General features: G+C 41.5%; 1 protein-coding gene across 1 annotated transcript; it reads left to right on the top strand.

The window, feature by feature from the left end:
* Nucleotides 1-163: 163 nt before the first annotated feature.
* LOC136421868 (uncharacterized) lies at nucleotides 164-19061 on the top strand. Its single transcript, XM_066409438.1, has 9 exons — nucleotides 164-301; nucleotides 2344-2415; nucleotides 10880-11582; nucleotides 12823-12929; nucleotides 13317-13343; nucleotides 14473-14540; nucleotides 14985-15099; nucleotides 15401-15689; nucleotides 18199-19061. Exons 1-9 carry the CDS (start codon nucleotides 260-262, stop codon nucleotides 18228-18230), a joined length of 1455 nt encoding a protein of 484 aa, XP_066265535.1. The 5' UTR covers nucleotides 164-259; the 3' UTR covers nucleotides 18231-19061.
* The last annotated feature ends 635 nt before the right edge of the window (nucleotides 19062-19696 follow it).

Genomic DNA, 19696 nt, shown 5'->3' with positions numbered 1-19696 from the left:
AAATTAAAAAAGATATCCAGTTGCTTGAGTAATTATTTTTGGTGTATCTTGCCAACTGGATGTCTAATTATAACATCATCAACGTACTAAAAGTATAATGAGCGCAATGCATGTCGGGAAATAGTTTCCGAAGTTTGAAATTTGTCCACAGTTGACAGTTTCACTCACCGAGAACGGTCGGGTGACATTTTCTTGCTCACGCTTTAACGCTATATATATTCACTTGCTTATTCCAAGTTGGTGTCCTTGTTTATTCGAGATGTTTGCGTTCAACGACGACTTGCAGAAGGCCTGTCGGCAGGTATGTTCCCTTTTCACATGTTCTTTCGGGGCGATAAGATTGTCTCCAACATCTTAGGTTTTCTGACATACTAGTAGCCCGTATATAGCCGGGATAACCGCCATGTTTAGGCGTTTACACTGGCCGGTATTGTAACATTGATGTGTAAAGTGCATAATGTTGTGTGGGGGAAGGATCAGGCCGATACTAGTGCCAACTTTATCAAACATTTACTCATAAACTCTAAAAAATGGACATGGCACAGAAATCACAGAAGTTTGGCCCTTGATATATTCACAGAAGTTTGATGAAACGTTTCAGGTGTAACGGTAGATGTACTAGCCTGGTCACAGTCTTTACGGGTCGGCTTAGGTCTGTTTTACCGTGCCCAGTCTGCTATATTTACCTGTCAGAATGTCTTCTTAGTTGCCATCAATAGAGTTTCGCAGCCACCGTAGTTTCGGCTAATTAAAGCCAACCCCGTAAACACAACCATGGACGGGCTAATCTGTTTGGGCGGGCGGGCGGGCATCGCTCCCACCACCGAAAATAAACCGGGGAGCTCCCGACGAGCATCAGACAGTGTTCTCACCAGGATTTTTCACAGAAGGCCAACTTTTCGCGGGCCGCTAAAGACCGTTAAATAACGGTTGGGAGTCTGTCATCTTCCTGCACAAAATTTTGAAATTCATAACCAAATAAGACACTCACTTCCTGCATTTTGAGGGATACATTTTGTGAAGTTAGTTTTTTCTCTGTCACATCCGCATTCTAAAGCCGAACTTTTTCATACATGCTTTGGTTTTTCCTAGAAAGAAACACCCCTATGCTCATTGAGACACAGCATCGGGGGCCTGGTGAGAACACTAAGAAGTTTTGAAAATTGAATTCAACAGTAAGAAAAATATCATGGTAACCGTTCCATTTACATGTAATGATGTAACAGTTAAACTGCGTTTTGCATTTGCTCTGAGTCTGGAATAGTCCATCTTTACTTGAGGAATACTTTTTTGTTCAGATGTCCATTTTGTCAAGCAACTTGGCTCTATACCTAAGACTAAGTTTACTACAATACAAATAATAGAAATAATACAATGTTTTAAAATCCCTTGGAAATCAGGTAACTTACATTTTCCCCTACAGCTCTCTTAAGGTGTAAGTTGTTTGTAAATATTTCATCTTTGCAAAATGGATCTATCGTTAGGAGAAAATGTTTGCAATATCTAGTGAGGAAGGGAAGGGGATAAGTAGGTAGCGTGCATTGTCCAGTGGTTAGTGATCTTGCCTCTGGAACTAGAAGCCCTGGGTTTGATCCCGGCAGTGTCGCTCACCCGACATGCACGCTACCGGAAAAGGTCGCAGTCCTTAGGACGGGATGTTAAGCCTTGGTCCACTGTCATTGTGCTTGTCGAAAAGAGCTAGGGGAATTTCCCCAGTACAATGAACCTGTAAATACTGTACATACATGTAGCGCCTGTCTTTTTTGTCACGACTGGTGGAAGATTACTTCATTGAGTTCATTTGAGCTAGACTGGTTCGAGATCACTTTCCTTTTTTAAGGTAAGGAGTGAGAAGAGACAGTGCATGTTGGGGGGGGATGGTTGAAAACTGGGGCACTGGAATAAGTTTACACAAGCTCAAAATCATACATATGTATGACATTCAGGGCTCAAATAGTGGGTGCATGTGCACCTGTGTGCACCCAAAATTGTACCTGTGCACCTAATTTTTGACTGGGTGCACCTGGATATTTTCAAAGGCTATCAGGTAAAGATACTATACGATACCTTAGTAATAATGTACAGAATATTCTTGAAATGTATTGTGTAACTATCAGAAGATACTATATAACCTTTTGTTGTACTTTATGTGATGTATTACTTGTTTAAGATTTTGAAGTTAGCTATAGAATTACAGATTGTTCTTTAAGAGCGTTAAGCTTTGTAGTTATGTTTTGCTGACATTCAACTTTATTTTATGCGGTGCACCCCAAATTCTTTCAAACACCTATTTCCAAAAATGAATTTCAAGCCCTGACATTAATTTCCATAAACTTTTCACAGTTCATGACTGCGCATGGAGCTGGGACGTCATCCCCAAAGAAGAGTCGGCGCAAGTCCGTCCCCGTCAAGCGGGTAAGTGTCAGTTATTATTCTGAGTCTTACATTCCTGAAGATTACACGCTTGCAGATGATGATGTAGACTTCCCAACTTAACTTGTCAAGAAGAAAGCATATTGTCTTCAAATTTTATCTAGCGATAATACATAATGGTGTAAACCTGATACAAGTTGATGTCATTATCTCAGTGTAAGAATAGCCCTGGAATTGATATTGATACTAGAGGGGCAACATTTGCGAGCATGTGCCCGGTGTGTGGGCTTGCGGTCCCATCTACGACGCCATTGATGTCATCATCGCTACAGGATAGACATCCAAGAGAGGTCTATCTTTACGTTTCTACCAGGAAGGATAAAGTGTTGCATTTAGTTGATGCGTTGGCACAGGTCCATGACACAGGAAAAGTCAGGAAGAGACGAAATGAATTCTCATACTTTTCGACCTGTAAGTGACCTTAGAGGAGTCCTAAACTCCAAAGGGTGCTGTTATTTTCCACTAGATTATGTATCAATGCATACCTAATCAGCCTACTTTTTACAGAATTCTGCTTATGGGGAATTACACAAGGTGTGTTTTATAAAACAATCACCCTCGTAAACCAGTACCGCCTATCGCTCGACGTTACATTGCGAGCGTAAGCGGCCCTTGTAAAATGGACCGCTGCATATGGTTATAGCTACGTCACCTGCTTCCCCTCATCGGAAGCAGCGCGCAAAGAACGCTGGGAAGCTATCAACCAATCAGGTTATGTGTTACATCGTTGCTTTGGTTACCCAAAACAACAATCGGCTGACATTTGTTTTGGGTAACCAAAGCAACGATGTAACACGTAACCCGATTGGTTGATAGCTTCCCAGGGTTCTTTGCGCGCTGCTTCCGATGAGGGGAAGCAGGTGACGTAGCTATAACCATATGCAGCGGTCCATTTTACAAGGGCCGCTTACGCTCGCGATGTAACGTCGAGCGATAGGCGGTCCTGGTTTACGAGGGTGAAAACAATATGATACTCACTAAACCCTTGCAGACCGTATCCATGTATTCCCTATGTGTAAACATTCATCTTTAATGGTGAATATTTTTGGCATAGATGAGGGTGGTTAAGCACAATAAGAAGGCCAATTGTTAAAAAGATATAAAAGAACACAAAGCAAGACAAGTTTTCCTTAACCACCCTGACATTCACAGTTTTTGTAATCTAACTTTTCTCAGGCCTTGTCAGGCACATTGTAATAAGCCATAGGCTGAGGTTGTTTAATAGGCTGATCTAATTAATCAGAAAATAGAGGGTCACCTTGGGAATTCGGTAAAATACTGAATGCTTTTTGATGTGCACAGGATTAGTGGGTAATCTCCAAGCAGATCCAGGCGCGAAAATCGTAGTATGCTAGCCAGAGAAGGTCCAGTCAGCCAGAGAGGGTCCAATAGCCCGGTAGGGATCTGCCCTTAGACGGACCTGAACAAGGTTATTAACACGCAATTGTTACCTAATATCCCCACAGTCAAACTGCGCTTAGAAAGAAGGTGCAAATTGTGCCGGCGTTTGAAGCCCGGCGCCCATCATGGGTCAGCGCAGCGCGCCGTCTCACAGTTACCCGGCAGGTTTGAATTCCAGATAACAATGGAAGCAAGCAGGCGCTGGTGGACGGAAAGAGTCCGCCGTAATTTCCGTGCTATCAGGGAGTTTGAAATAAGACTCAACTAGATGCCATTCTATTTGTTCCCTGGTATTTGTTGGGTTTGCGATGGGCAAGGGGAAATCCCTGTGCTACCAAATTACATTCCGCTGTGTCTGCCGTGAAACAAAACTTGTTTTGATCGTCTCACCGTTACGAGCGCTAATCAGCGACCAAGTAAGGACGTTATGTAGAGACTTCTCGATCCACCGGACGACGCCAAGGCTTCTGCCATAACTCAAGACATGACAAACGACAAGACTCGGGTTTTACTGAACTGAATATAGACGCGAGAAAAAGATACAAAGACACTATATAAATACGAACGATGTTTTATGTCATAATATTGCAAGTTGGGATAGAAATTTGCACTTTGAGACAGGTACAGTCAAACCTGTATTAGCGGTCACCTTTGCATAGCGGCCACCTGCCCATAGTGGTCACTTTTTGTCGGTCCCTTGGATTTTTCCCATTGACATAAGCATTAAGAATTAGGCTATAGCGGCCACCTGTCCAACGCGGTCGCGGCCAGACGATTTTCGGTCCCGCGAGTACAGTAACACTGCCGATAACGGTCAATGTGCGCCGGTGGAAGCTGCATCGCCACCGCACGCCAGGTTCAAAATCTTCATTTTTCACGCAGTTATCAAGTTTATGTGAACTCAACTTGACAGGATAATAATAAAGAAAACAAGAATGTTTCAATGTCGGCCCAATATTTCCGTTTTCCCCGGGAATTCATCGGAAAATGTGCCCAAACACGATTTTCAAAATGGCGGAGCAGTATAAAGGTCATCGGAAGACACCACTGTTGCGGAGGTATAGTGTGTTAAATTTATTTTGCTGCAAACTATCACTGAGGATAATTACTTAACCAAAAGCTTCAAACTAGATATGAATAACATTACTACACTACCAAAAATCATTTTTCTTATCTTTCTTGTTTTTCCTTCTACAAAGAAAATGTTTCTGTCTGTAAGTGTCAGCCAGAATGTTATTCTGTATACAAGAATCCCTGTAGTAAGCACAAACAAGAGTCCCTGTTTTAAGCACAAACAAGAATTGCATCTAAGAATTTTTTTCTTAAGTTAACTTAAACTGAGAAAGTTCAAGAAAATAATTCTAGCAGAATCAAATTTTCTAGAAAAAATAACTTATGGGAAGAATCTATAAGAATAAAAATTTGAGGAAACAAAAAACAAATCTTATATTAAGCCAGGGAAAGCATTTTTTTTCTTATTTTTCTAGAAAATTCTTATTGGAAAACAGCATGCTAGAAATACTTTTTGAACTTTCTTGATATAAGTTAACTTTAGAAAAAAATTCTTCGTGTAAGAATTGACATAGACAAGACTTCCCAGAAGGTTTCTTGAATTTTCTTGTTTTTCCTTTGTATAAGAAAATCTTGCTCAACATAAGAAAACAACAAAAATAAGAAAGAATAAGAAAAAAGATTTTTGGTAGTGTATGATGTAACATTTGGGCTGTTGCAATTTTCTGAAAAGAAAAAAGCCCTCAACAGAGCGACCTTCCTCTCGTTACCCTATTAGCATAATGGTAGAAGCCGATCATGACAAGCAAACAACAACAGACTAAGGAAAATTGTCGCCACGATTTTATGTTTGAAAACGGTCGAAAACGAACAGTAAGTGGCAACTGAGCAACATATATTTTGTTCTTAACTAACTAGGTGGCATTTTGCTGCGAAGGACTTTGTTTCATATGATTAAAACTCGTTGGTGACGCGTGTGCCGGCAGCGAAGCAGTCGCGAAGGATCAAGAGTAGAGTATAGCGATGCTGGTCTGTTCAGACATGAAGCTCGAGCAAGCCATGGATTTTGGAGTTGGCAGATACAATAATTCTTTTTTCAAGCCCATAATAGAAGTAAAAGAACAACAATCGAATTTCTAAAATGTGCCTTACCTATGTAATGTTTACATCTGTACTGTACGGTGAATAAATGTATCTCAGTGGGTACTGAAAACATGTGTCACTCATGGTCAATTAATCACATTTTCTCCATAGCGGCCACCTGTCCTTAGCGGCCAGTTTTGGCCAGTCCCTTGAGTGACCGCTATAGACAGGTTTGACTGTATAGACTTTGTTATAATTCATAATTATATAGTCTGTCAGATACATATGTCTATATTGGATATAATCTATAAAAAAAAAAACACCTCCTCCAAGAGTCCAAGGCTACACGGAACTCCTGAACTTGTTGACTTAGATGGCTGCAAAAGGCTTAGAGCATTGTGCCGGCTTATCGGAAAACTGGGGTGTATTTGTGGATTCGTATGCCATCGATGTTGGCTAGGGAGATTTTGCGTTTGCACAGTTGTACAAGAGGATCGCGGCGGCCATGCAGCGAGTATCGCCCGAACAATTTCAAACACGACCTATCCAGAGTGGCTCTCACATGTTTCTATTGCAATAATGAGAGACATGGGAGAGGAATTGAGGGATTGGCAGAGGTTTCACAGTGAGATTTGTGAGCGTAAACCATGGAATTCAATGCCATGTATGTTGAAACTGCCCTTATGAGTGTATATGAGTTATAATTCTTATCACGTCATATATCATCCACAGTCCTTGGTGCCAAATACCTTCCAATAGTATACTTCTTTGGTCGTTCTTGTCAAAATATTAAAAATCAATCACTTGCGCTGAGTCTGCTATGATGAACAAGACAACCTACATGTACCTCCTACAATTTACAAATACACTGTGTTCTGTGGTTCAATTCGCAATACCAGCTTTGTAGTAGTCCCGTGGTTTAGCAGCATTTTTTTTTTTTGCCGGATTTTCTTTTTTTTCGCCCGCGCGCATTAATTTTGGGGTCTCCAGAGGATGACATCAATAAAATCAAGTTGGTGTGGCCTAATAGTAGTATGATGTTATAATCTGTTGCATAGTTTAACTTCTTATAGCATCTCTTGTTCTTGTCAAAGTAGGACAAACTCTTGGAGATGTGTTCTTCAGAAAAAGTGCCTTAAAGTTTATTTCTTCCTGTGTACACATTACAAAAAGAAGTGACAGTCATCTTATCACAAGTATATACCTTTTTTTATAATAACATACTGAAGATATTCTAGAGAAGATACTGTCATGTTATACTTATCAAAGTAAAACACCAAATGCTGTATTAGTTCTTTCAAAGTAAGACGTTTTTGCATGTGTTCTTCAGAAACTTGCAAATATCACTTTTGCACATGTGTACTGTTTGAAGCCCACGGCTACGTCACACTTGCAGCGCGACTTAACGGACCTCGACAAATGGTCCCACGATCAGCAAATGGTCCTACATCCCGGTAAATGCAAGGTCATGCACATCCAGTTCAGCAAGGTCGCATCAATCCCTCCCCCCCTCTACCTTAACAACATCGAACTGAAACAGGTGCAGGTGATGAGAATTCTGGGGGTTCTCCTGCAGGCCGACCTGAAGTGGAATGCACATGTAGACCACATTTGTAACAGTGCTAGCCAGCGGCTATACCTACTTTGGAGACTGAAATACTTTCATGTTCCCAAAGAGGACCTTGTCTCAGTGTATGTGTGTTATGTACGTCCAGTCACGGAATATGCCGCCCCAGTCTGGCACACTGGCCTCACAAGTGCATTGAGTCAGAAGATTGAGAAAATTCAGCGAAGAGCCGTCAGGATAATCCTGGGGTCAGACTACTCCAGCTACACCGATGCCTGTATCATCCTGCATCTACCTACTCTCCACACACGTCGTAGCAACCTGACCCTGAACTTTGCCACCTCTCTGCTATCATCTGAACTGTACCGCCACTTCCTGCCACCCGTAAGACAGTCAATCAGCAGCCGATGCACGCGTTCGTCGAACAAACGGCACCTTCAACGCTGTAGAACTGACCGTTATAGAAACAGCGCCATACCTCAGATGACCCGTCTGATGAACAATACTTGACTTTACCATCTGTTTATATGGCTTTACTACATGTCATTCTGTCTCAAACGAAATAACGCTGATTCTCAGCCTTTAGCTCTACGCCGCTCGTTTAACTTCCATTGTTTTAAATATGTATTTATATTTTACGAATTAATGACTCGTACGTTTTGTAAAGTCAGACTGCAATTCAGTCTGTTGACTGTCACGGTCTAGTTCTACCATCAATGTAAGGTACCAGTTACGAACATTTGGGAGTCACTTCTATGGGAGACAGAGATGCTGCCAACAGACGGACAGGAGAACTTTGAATCTTCCACCAGTTCACTAGTGAGACTGACAGGAGACAGAAAGAATTTTCTGTATACTACAGTACAATTATAGTATAGCCAATAAAAATGTCAATAATGTAGTACAGAAAAGAAAGGCGGGGGTCTACATATAACATTATTTTTCATTGATAGAACCACCTGTTTCCATTTTTTGCAAGGTCATAATTTAGAAACACATTTGAAGTCTTCTTGGTAAACACTTGGCGGATTGTGGGGTATGAAAATGATGGAAACATTTGTTTTCTTAAAATCACAGTTGGAACACTAGAAATATTAACATCAAACAAATAGTTCAACCTTTTTTACAAATTCCATTTTAAAACCCTCTTGGTGACTTGGAATAGACTCTATGATACAATGAAAGAATTGTAGGTATAGTCTGAAGTATCTTGCTCCCAACTCCCTCTCTTGACAATCTTAACTTCAACTTTATACATAAATTTCTTTGCAGGGTGACGATACTCCTGTTGAATTTTGTGTACAGTAGTCTCAGTAACTTAAGACCCTTGTTGATAATGCCCTGGTCAGTTTAGGTACTTTTTTACCTGGGCAATAGCCCACAATCTGCCAAGTGTTTGCCAAGAAGACATCAAACTTGATCATGGCATTTCTATCCTTAACATTGCCAGGCTCAAAGGCTGCACGGATTTCAACATCATCTCCCTCCCGTCTCATTTAGGCTTCACACTTTTTTAAGGCATCTTGGTAGTATGTTTGCCATATGGACCCAACAACCATTCATAGTGCTACAGTCGTGTTCATCAGTGTCTGTGCTTCCCTCTGAATCTGAGTGTTGATCAGAGTCATCAAACTCCTCTGATAAATGAATGTCCTGTAAGGTACCTACGAGAAGGTCAGTGTCAGGTTGAGCATCTGGAGCCATGTTGACAAGGACAGGATGTGGTACAGGTCCAGGCTTCTGACAGCAGCGCTGGTCAGGATGTGGTAGGTTGAGGTCAACAGGCGGTACGTCCATTTCAAACGGTAGATTAGCCGGGACATGAGCAGTCAGCGGTGAAAGATTCAAAGTGGTATAATCTGTAATGGCAGCACCGGGCCTCTGTCTCCCATAGAAGTGTCCCGCTGGCTGGCGACTTTCCAACAGCTCTGAAACAGTTGAACTGTAAGAAAAGCCATCATGGTTTAGTAAAAATATCATTGTTGATCTAATTTCAAGCAAAGATGGATCAGTTTCTACATTTCTTTGAACAATTAATCACACATGGACTGTCACAAAACTTATAATGGGCATTTTTCATCATAATTTACTCCTAATTCAGGATAAATGCTGAATTGAGTAATCCTAAATTCATTCTATAAAGCTTGGCATAATTCTTTTTATAATTTCAAAACGAAAGTACTATCCAGTCTTCAGTAAAAAGATACCCCCTTCCAATACCCAAACATTATAATGATATGAAACCATGCGCATTGACAGCATATGATTTTGCATTTTAGCGGGTAGGAGAAATATGATACACATTTTCTAAACCAATTCAAATACAGTTGTACCATATATAGAGTTTTACAGGGAATAGTACCAAACGCACTGTAAACCTGTGACAAAGCTGAGGGTGTGCATGCCAACCCTTCCACCCCTCACCCCCATAATTTCGTAACTTTTGTTTTGTCTCTGAACTTGTTCATTTTTCGACCAGTATCTCTATTCCACAAAAACTAGTCAAAGTCACAAAAGATCTACAAAATAAGGTGAACCTCACATTGATGGTAGAACTCGACTTGATACTGACAGCTTCACCGGAGATGACACTCTAGCGAACACACTGTCGAGGTCACGGTCCGGCATCAGGCACGTCCGCCAGACGTTTGGTGGGTCGCCCGATACCCCTATGTGGCAGCTCCTAAATACAAGTCACCAAGCAAGAAACGCCAGAGAACCTGATTGGGAACTTATTAACAGAGTAAAGCAACACCTTCGGATTGTGCTCGAAAAGCTCCAGTACGACCATATTAAAGCAAAGTATTTACGGGACCTCCCAAGGTCGCACCAGCACCGGGGCCCACCATTTGTTCAAATGATTATGTCACGGCTCGAACGTTGATTTAGTTGATGCCGCGGTGCATTATGGGATATATTCAAATTCCTCCTCGGTGCCGACAACTGTTGTATATTATGTAATATACTTTCAGTTTGTGTGCATCTGTTTGCCTGATTGTTTCCCTGTCAGGACATTTTCCAGTCGGTGTTGTACGAAAATGTGCGCTTGGAGAAATATTGTAAACTTAACTGGAACATGGGCAGTCTAGTGAAGTCTTTATCTTGCGCTAGGGGGAAAATGGAGTGTTTGCGGTGGTTTAAATTCCAGGGCAGTGCTATAGTCACATACTTAACTACAACTGTATAAGAGTATTAGATAAAAATGTTGGCGGTGGTTTTAAATTTGCTGTTAAGACTTCACAGCGAACACTGCGAACATAAAACCACCGCGAACATTTCTGCATACAGTACTCAAAAGAGGACTTTAAAGTATATTGTGTGTTGTATGCCTGTGTTGTGCACATGAATTTCAGGTATATCTGATTCAACTCTTATTTTTTGCAGTGCACCATGGCTGCCAGCGCCGACTCCACCTGCGCCAGTTACAACGGCTCCACCTGCGCCAGTACGACCAGCTCCGCCAGCAACAACGGCTCCACCTGCGCCAGTACGACCAGCTCCGCCAGCAACAACGGCTCCACCTGCGCCAGTACGACCAGCTCCGCCAGCAACAACGGCTCCACCTGCGCCAGTACGACCAGCTCCGCCAGCAACAACGGCTCCACCTGCGCCAGTACGACCAGCTCCGCCAGCAACAACGGCTCCACCTGCGCCAGTACGACCAGCTCCGCCAGCAACAACGGCTCCACCTGCGGCAGTACGACCAGCTCCGCCAGCAACAACGGCTCCACCTGCGCCAGTACGACCAGCTCCGCCAGCAACAACGGCTCCACCTGCGCCAGTACGACCAGCTCCGCCAGCAACAACGGCTCAACCTGCGCCAGTACGACCAGCTCCGCCAGCAACAACGGCTCCACCTGCGCCAGTACGACCAGCTCCGCCAGCAACAACGGCACCACCTGCGCCAGTACGACCAGCTCCGCCAGCAACAACGGCTCCACCTGCGCCAGTACGACCAGCTCCGCCAGCAACAACGGCTCCACCTGCCCCAGTACGACCAGCTCCGCCAGTGACAACGGCTCCACCTGCGCCAGTACGAGTGGCTCCACCTGCGCCAGTACAAGCGCTCACACAAGCTCTCACTTTCGTAAGTTTTCAATCAAATTACTGACATTGACCCCCAACCAAACAAGTTAATAAAGTTATGATATTTTTTCATTCGTTTGCATCCACGGTCAACTTGTTTATTCTGCCTGAAACGCAAAAATCTGTCCATAAAGAGAGACTGGCACCCAGTCGAGAGACGATATTTTGCAGCCGCCATGTTGGATCCATTAACTAACGCTAAGTATTGCGAGAATGCGTGAGAGTAATGACGCAAACCTGCAGTACCGGCAACTACCCGTAGAGGGCAGTATTTGAGTTGCTGTGTATTTCTATGGGGTGAAGTGTTGCTAGCGCTGGACAATGGGGATAGATACACAGTAGATCCCAAGTAATTGACACCTTGAACAAGGTTATATACATCATATGTAGCTCGACTGAAGCAGAAGGTTATAGCTAGACTGAAGCAGCGGTGACTTTTCATGTTCCCCGCCCAACCGCACCCTTTTCTTAGAATAACTTTTTACAATGTATTTTGATTTTTTAATCAAAATATATGTTATTCACAAGTGTAGGCGGGTCTAGTTTTTGTGGCCTCGCGAAACTAAGGGGACCATCAGTATGCTTGTGACGTTTATGTGTGGTTTTAAAAGCTGAAAGTATTAAGTTATTAAGCATATGTGCTAAACGGTGTTAGTAGATGTCACTACCATAAATATTCCAGCATTTATTAATTTCCACTTTATTGGCCTAAAACTGCTTTACCTTCCTTCAAGCACTATAAGCAACGATATAAGACTTCAATCAGCGTTCCCACCAGCCAAGAAGGCGCTGGCAATCGAGGTGCGGGGGCATCATTACCCCGGGAAATTTAGGATTGTCAAGCCTTCAAAAATATGTTCTGATTGTCATAGTTTTTAGAATTTAGCCTTTTTGCTGTATCATTTGCCATAGAGCTGAACAGCTCAAGCAATTAATTTCATTCATTCATGAACGCAATTTGGAGAGGTCTGAGTTTTACCGCCGCCATGTTTGACTTTATTATGGTAGTGCTTTAATGGTAAGGACTCCCCAAAAAGTTGCCGTTTAAAACGCTGGAAATCGGCAAATTAAAAGAAAAACACGGTGCTGTTTGTTTTATAATCACGTGTCCTAAACGTCTGTACCGGTACCTGTACGTTTAGGTGCGCAGCACTTAGTGCTATTCCATCAAGAGGATCTTTAATGGAAAAGTGCTTATTTGAGTAACCGTATACTGTGTTCTCATCTTTTTCCAATACTAGATGATGATGGGGAGCAGGAGGAAGATGAGGAGGAAGCTGGACATGGACCTGTGTTTGACTACAGCTCCAACATGGCATTTGGATTTTTACAGTCAGTGATACAATATGTGAGTAACATGCAGTTAGCCTCTGATTTTACAGTGTGTTGATCTTTATCTATTTATATTTTGTTGCAATTAAATTGCTTCAAAGATGGACCAATTAACTCTGATTCTGTATTGAAACTATTAAACAGGTTTTATAGTAACAAAGTTATCACTATGGAAGTATAAAGTTAATATAGATTGCATGTGGAGAAGATTAAGAAAAATAGTCAATGATATGTAAAGATACCTTCTGCTCTTCAGCGATACTCTAGGAGTGAAATTTTCTGATGTCCCCACTGTAAATCTGCTTTGACTCCGCCATTCCTCTTTAAGCATTTACTGCAACTATATGACGTGGATTATGACTGGAAAATGATTTTCTAATAATTGAATCTGATTTGAACGCAGGGTGGAAGAAAGAGGAAGAGGGAAGACGTAAGTAAAATATAATTTTTGATGGAAGTTGTATTGTTGATACATCAGTATCAAGATATCGTTACAATTTGATTGATGTATTTTCATCTTAATCTATTCTCAGACTGTCTATTTCATCGTAAATACATTTTATTTGCCATCATTATTTAACTTCCCTGGTTGGAAAATACTGTAATTGTAAACTGGTACGTTCGGCTGCTTCTTAATCATATAAATGCTCATAATCCTGTTAACCTTAGGCCCACTTTACACTTGTGTCACATAACAGGCATGCAACGCTTTGCTACCGGTGACGGTTGTCTTTAGACCTACAGGCGGAAGCACAGTGCGCCAGCCGTGGCACAGAGTCGAGCCCGATTCAAAATGGCGGTAGAAGAGCTGCCTATTTTCGTCTTGCAGTTACTTTTCTTATGTTTGCTACATGCGTTTTCCTGCATATGAGACGCTGCGTACGTACCCAAGGAAAGAGGAAGATTAGACTCATTTACAGGGACGGGCAAGACCCAGGCTTCAACCTGCCGTTTGCCCTTGCCACGCTGGCGGTTGTGCAAGCCGGGCAGTTGATCGGGTCATAGCAGAACACCAAAGAAGCATTCACTGGTGGCAGGCCATTGCACTTTGAATATTCGACAGCTTTCAGTGACAATGGCACAAACCTTTCAGAATGAGGAAAACATACTTCTATCGCTAGCGCAGGCTTATTAGCATAACGTTTACATATGACACATAACCTCCTGAGCGTCACCGGAGCCGGGTTCTCTTTACACACAGAGAGGAACCGTCACGAACCCCCACTGGAGCGGCACACAGGGGAAGGTGGTCTGGGTCGGTTCGTGGAAAAATCGACATATGGCGCTTATTTCCTCTTTAGACCAATAACGATTAAGCGACACATGCTGGTTAACTGACTCAGTGTAAAGTGGGCTAGCTCTTTAGATGATCCTGTATATGGTGTGAGAATAAGACTGATTGACATTCTTGAGCAAGAATAATGAACTAATGAATGAACTAATTCCTACAAATTCCTTCACTTCTGGACATTTACATGTACTGTCAATTAGACTACTTTGCATTACTAATAGGATGTCAACAGCCTTGCTTTAAAGATTCCCTTTGTTGTAACTCGTAGGCGATCAAACAGGCCAACAAGAGGTGGAAGGCAAACTATCCTGATAGGCCTCGTGCTGCTGAGGAGAGGTGATTTTTTCAGTTGTTACCTCTGTGAAACGCGGGAGGTATTATTTTAGTTTTTGTAAAGGTAAGAGTGACGTACAGGAAGTTTAGGTTAGAGTTGCCAGAAGTAGTACTAGACTATATCATTTTTGTGTGAGAACTGACAGACATTCCAGGTTATATATTATCATTATTTGAATTATTATATGGGGTCAGTGAAATCCAGCTACATGTATTTCATGGAACTGAGTGGTTTTAGTTTAGGTCTGTTTTGCAGTGATATATTTTCCATAGGCTAATGTCACGTTCCCTGTATAGTGACAGGAAGTGATTAATGGACACATGCTAAGTGTTAATCAAAACAATATTTGCACAGTTGATGAACTACTGTTAAAGAAGACATATGCGAGAAACTCTTATCATTTCACGGAGTTAAGAGAGAGAAACTGTTGTTTTCTTTTGTTGTAGAGAGCGTAACCGCCAGGATTTCGAAGTTCTGTGGAAGAAAACTGCAAAGGAGAGGAAGGCTCGCGAGGAGGCAGAAAAGAAAGCTGAGGAAGACGCCGAGAAGCAGAAAGAAAGGGTAAAATAGCTTTCCAATCCAACAGACGAGTGCCTCTTATTTTGGTATTCTATATATAATATAGTTTAAAATTGGATCTGGTGTTTATGATAAATTTTTATCATTTATCTATTAGGAATAGGGTTTTATTTCATATTTCGAACGTTGAGAAAGGATGTAATACTAATTGTACTTTCTTGCTGTTTTGTTTTTGTTGTGTATTGGACTGATAATTAAAAATCAAAACCTTTTTAAAAAAAAGGCCTTCTGAAGATAAACACTGTAATACTTAGTTCTGACGCATTTTGTCAAATATTTTCAGGATCGCCAGCGCCTTGCAGAGAACATGCAGAAGGAGCGGGAACGACAGGAACGGGAGCGCCGCGAGAACCAGGAGGCCGAGGCCAGGAAGCGTGCGGCCATCTTGAAACGGGAACGACAGGAAAGGGAGCGCCGCGAGAACCAGGAGGCCGAGGACAGGAAGCGTGCGGCCATCGTGAACCAGGAACGGGAGCGCCGCGAGAACCAGGAGGCTGAGGCCAGGAAGCGTGCGGCCATGATGAGCTCCTCCCTGAACGTCACCAGCACCGCCAGGACTGCTAACATCAAAGGTGGGCAACACCAACTATTCAGACATTTCTCTGTAGACCATTGGTAATGGAGTACTGCAAATTAAAGCACCCAGTAGATAGAGTATGATAGGACTGGTGTATGCTATCACTGCTCCGAACTGTCTGTAACTGAAAACAATGACTAAAGTGGCTAAGAACTAAACGGTCACTTTTTGTAACACTTTAAACTATTGTTGAGACAACCAATAGATTTGAGATCATAGTGGTTTGAATTCAAGTTTTTGCTGCACTTGAAAAGTTCGAGTAACATTGCAGTCATCAAGGCTTGGCTAAGAACTAAACCAAGTCTATTTTGAAACAACAGATAAAGCCACACCATTTTGATTTCTTGGTTGTTAACAGATTTTTTTTTTAAAATCGTAGCAATATGAGGACATCATCAAACAGAAGGCTGGATTGAAAGCTTGCACCTGATCCATTTTTTTTAAATTCCAGTAACCAAGAAATTAAACTGGTGTGGCTTTAAGATATGAAGATTTTGCTGCAAATGAAAAGGAGGTTACACGTAGTATAATAATATAGTTCACTGCTCAGAGCACACTACAGGCTGATTCAGGTTTTTCAAGTGAAGCGGACATACAGGCAATAGAGATAATAGTGCGGCTATCTATCTGCTTTTCTCATTCTTAAAAGCACCCCCATCTTGATGAGCATGTGGAACAGGCCGTAACGTTTTGTGGCTGTGCACTGAGCGGTTTTGTGCTAAGCAGATATTGGGTGGTGTGTCCGTCGTCCTTTGAATATCTGCACAACTTGATGTCTGATGCATGGTTTTAATTAAGGACTCCAAGCACTTGTCAGACTTCAACTTCATACACTGCCTGTAGCTGCCTGTATCTGAGATACATGTAGATATAGAGCACAACACAGTATATTCCACATCGCCCGAGGTACCGGCCCGACTGCAGGTTTTATTGCCCGAAAGCCGATGCAATCCTGAGAGGGCCAGGACTGAAGGTGATGTGGAATACACTGTGTTGTAGTAGAAAAAAAACAATGCAACATTTCAATGCAAAATGCAAACATTGATTCCATGCTCTGAATCTAGTATTCCAATTTTCAACAGCGGCACACTTGAAGTACATTCTAAACATTCTATGGAAGCCAGTAGTGTGTAATATAAACAATAACTAAGGCCCAATTTACACTTGTTCAATGAAACTGAGTACTACACATGGTAGTCTACTACTACAGTAGACTTCAGATTCGCGTCCACTTTACACTCAACGACAGGAAGCCTAGCAGGACGCCTGCTGTTCCTGGTTGTCACGAAACTGTAGTGACCTATTGTGACCTTTGAAAAATCGCCTGAGGAAATTTCAGCATGTTTTTTTATTTGTGAAAAGGTAGGGGTTTTATATGATGCGAAATACCAAGAAAAAGGGCCCCGAGCTCAGGAAAAAGCTCGGTTTTACTGAGAAAACTAAGAATGACCGCAGATGACCCGAAATGGAACGCGCGATCAGTTTGAATTACGTCAGATCGAACATGGTTGTTGCCTTCGAAGTGTAGTCTACTACCTCTGTACTACAGTTTCTCTTTACACCCGGTTGGAAGTCTCGCAGAATCTCCGCCGAAGTGTAGTACTACTACCCCCGAGGCTGTAGTAGACTTCTGCAGTAGTTTTCTTTTTACACCCAGAAAAAAGCTGTAGTCTACTACAGTAGTAGACTACCATGTGTAGTACTACAGTTAAAAGGACAAGTGTAAATTGGGCCTAACTCGGTTACTACGTACTGACAGTAACAGTAGAACCCTTTGTGAAAACCATTGTTTTCATCAGCAAATGTTACTACTAACAATTAAGCCTTCTTTGCTAAGAAGAGACTTTACGTACTTTGATAACTTGTTTCTTTCTCAGTCTGTGCCTTCGCAACTATAAATCAAGATCCTTTTGATCACAAACACACATTATCAGGGCTTGCAAGCATTATTTGTAGTTAACCCGCTGACGATCACACAACCTGAGATTTTGTTTAGTACCCTGCATGAGCCTACCGATTTCTCGCAGCGTGTGAACTGAGTACTGGTAAGTTGACACCAGATAATAGACATTCAGGTTCAAGTTCATAGACATTCAGGTTCATGTTGTTCAACTTGTTGCCAATGTCAGGAATGGCATTTGTTATTGTTACATAACAGGGTTGCTTCACATTATATACATGTACTAACACTGTTTTATCAAGTTTACTCGACTTATTTGAGATTTTTGGCTGGCATTTTGCCAGCTTTGCTTCCACAGCGGTCTTGATAAAACAATAATTATCTATATTAACTGAAATACATAACAGGGCTCAAAATATCTTTTTGCTGTCTAATGCTCATTATCTTATAGCCCGGCAGATTGCAAGTTAGTCTTCAATCTATCTTTTCCACAAATTACAGGCAGCAGGTGAGAATTTTGAGCCCTGTATTATAATGTACAACATTGTGCAATACATTCAATACAAGTCTTTATCTTACTAATGAAGTATCTATTTTCTTAAAGGTCCAAGAGGAAGGCAGGTGGGACCAGCTTAGCCGCCAAGAAGCTGTAGAGAGTGGTAAAATGGCTCCCTGTACTGTGTTCAGCAGTGGAAAGTACAAGATGCCTTAGGAACATCATTATGATGGAAGTCCAGGTATACATCTTGCACTAAAACCCTTCACGTGCAGGTGCTACAAACTTTAAGGCTGCATTTTAGGATCTCGGAACAGAGTTTTTTTACGATTTGGTATGTAGGTCGACACCTCCAGCCCGAGGGGCTACAATGCCGCCTAGAAAAGTAGGACGGAAAATGTAATCATATCAGCAAAAAGCTGTTTCTGACTGCTTTCCGTTGTATTTATCGGTATCGTCTGTTGTCTCTTTATTTTGGGTGATAAGAAACCATAGAAAAATATAAATTTTGGACCCAAAAAGTATAATTCTTTAATGTTTTTTAATCGAACCTGCTTGAAAAAAAAGAGTTTTCCTGGAATCACGGCAACCATGCTGAGGAATCTTAGTAAATGATGTCTCTGAAAAATGAAAAAGTCATGTGATAACTTTTTCGCGATCTACCTAATGTAATGTTATTGTGTAAATACTATGTTTGGGACCGCATCTGTTAGCAGCAACACCTAGTTGTAGTGCATAACAGAAGCTGAGTCAGAATTGACCAGAGGAAGGTGACAACAAGAGATGGGTTTTGAATAAAACACTATTTTGGTTGTGTACAAATAACTTTGTTATGCTATAAAATGTGTTGTAGATTCAAATGTCAGGTCAGCATTCAACTACCACTGTTTGTAGCCAAATGAAACAAATTCTTAGGATATTCCCAGATTGTGAATGTTACGTCACATTTTTGAAAGTGAACTTCTTTCTTTATAGAGTCAATTCCATGTCACCAAGAGGGTTTTCAGGTAATATTGCTAGTGAGTTCAAACAATTTTAGATAAAAGACTATTCCACTCTAAATAGTTCTAAATTGTTCAAACAATCAAGAATGAAAGTTTGAACATGTTGGAACTTATTTATACATGTTGGAACTATTTGGAAAGTAATTGCACAAATATCTCTTTATTTAGAACAATTTTCAAACATCTATGTGATTGTTTCACTGTTCGAACATGTTGGAACAATTTGCATCATTTTTCAAATGGCAGATTTGGGTTATTGCCCCCATAAAAGTAGGTGCTAATCGCACTCTATTGTCTGCCTCTGTATATTTTTAGATTTCACGTCTGGACTATTGTTTTGAGGTGTCTATGCATGGCACCCAGGCCTAATCGCCTATACTTTGAAGGGATGTGTGAATTGCCCTGTTCCCATCCCACTGACCCAGTTATACCATGTTGTTGTAATGTTGGAACATGTAGGAACAAATGATCAACCTATTTTTCTACAGTTTCGAAAATAATACAAATAACATGTGCAATGTTAGAAATTTGTCTAACATGTTGGAACACAGAAGAAACTATTTAGAACATCAAATGAATGTTGGAAATTGTTCTAAACAGTT

The sequence above is a fragment of the Branchiostoma lanceolatum genome, chromosome 1 (genome assembly GCF_035083965.1).
Source record: "Branchiostoma lanceolatum isolate klBraLanc5 chromosome 1, klBraLanc5.hap2, whole genome shotgun sequence".
NCBI lineage: Eukaryota > Metazoa > Chordata > Leptocardii > Amphioxiformes > Branchiostomatidae > Branchiostoma > Branchiostoma lanceolatum.
Note: the sequence above shows the minus strand (reverse complement) of the source record. Positions and strands in the feature narration are given on the sequence as shown.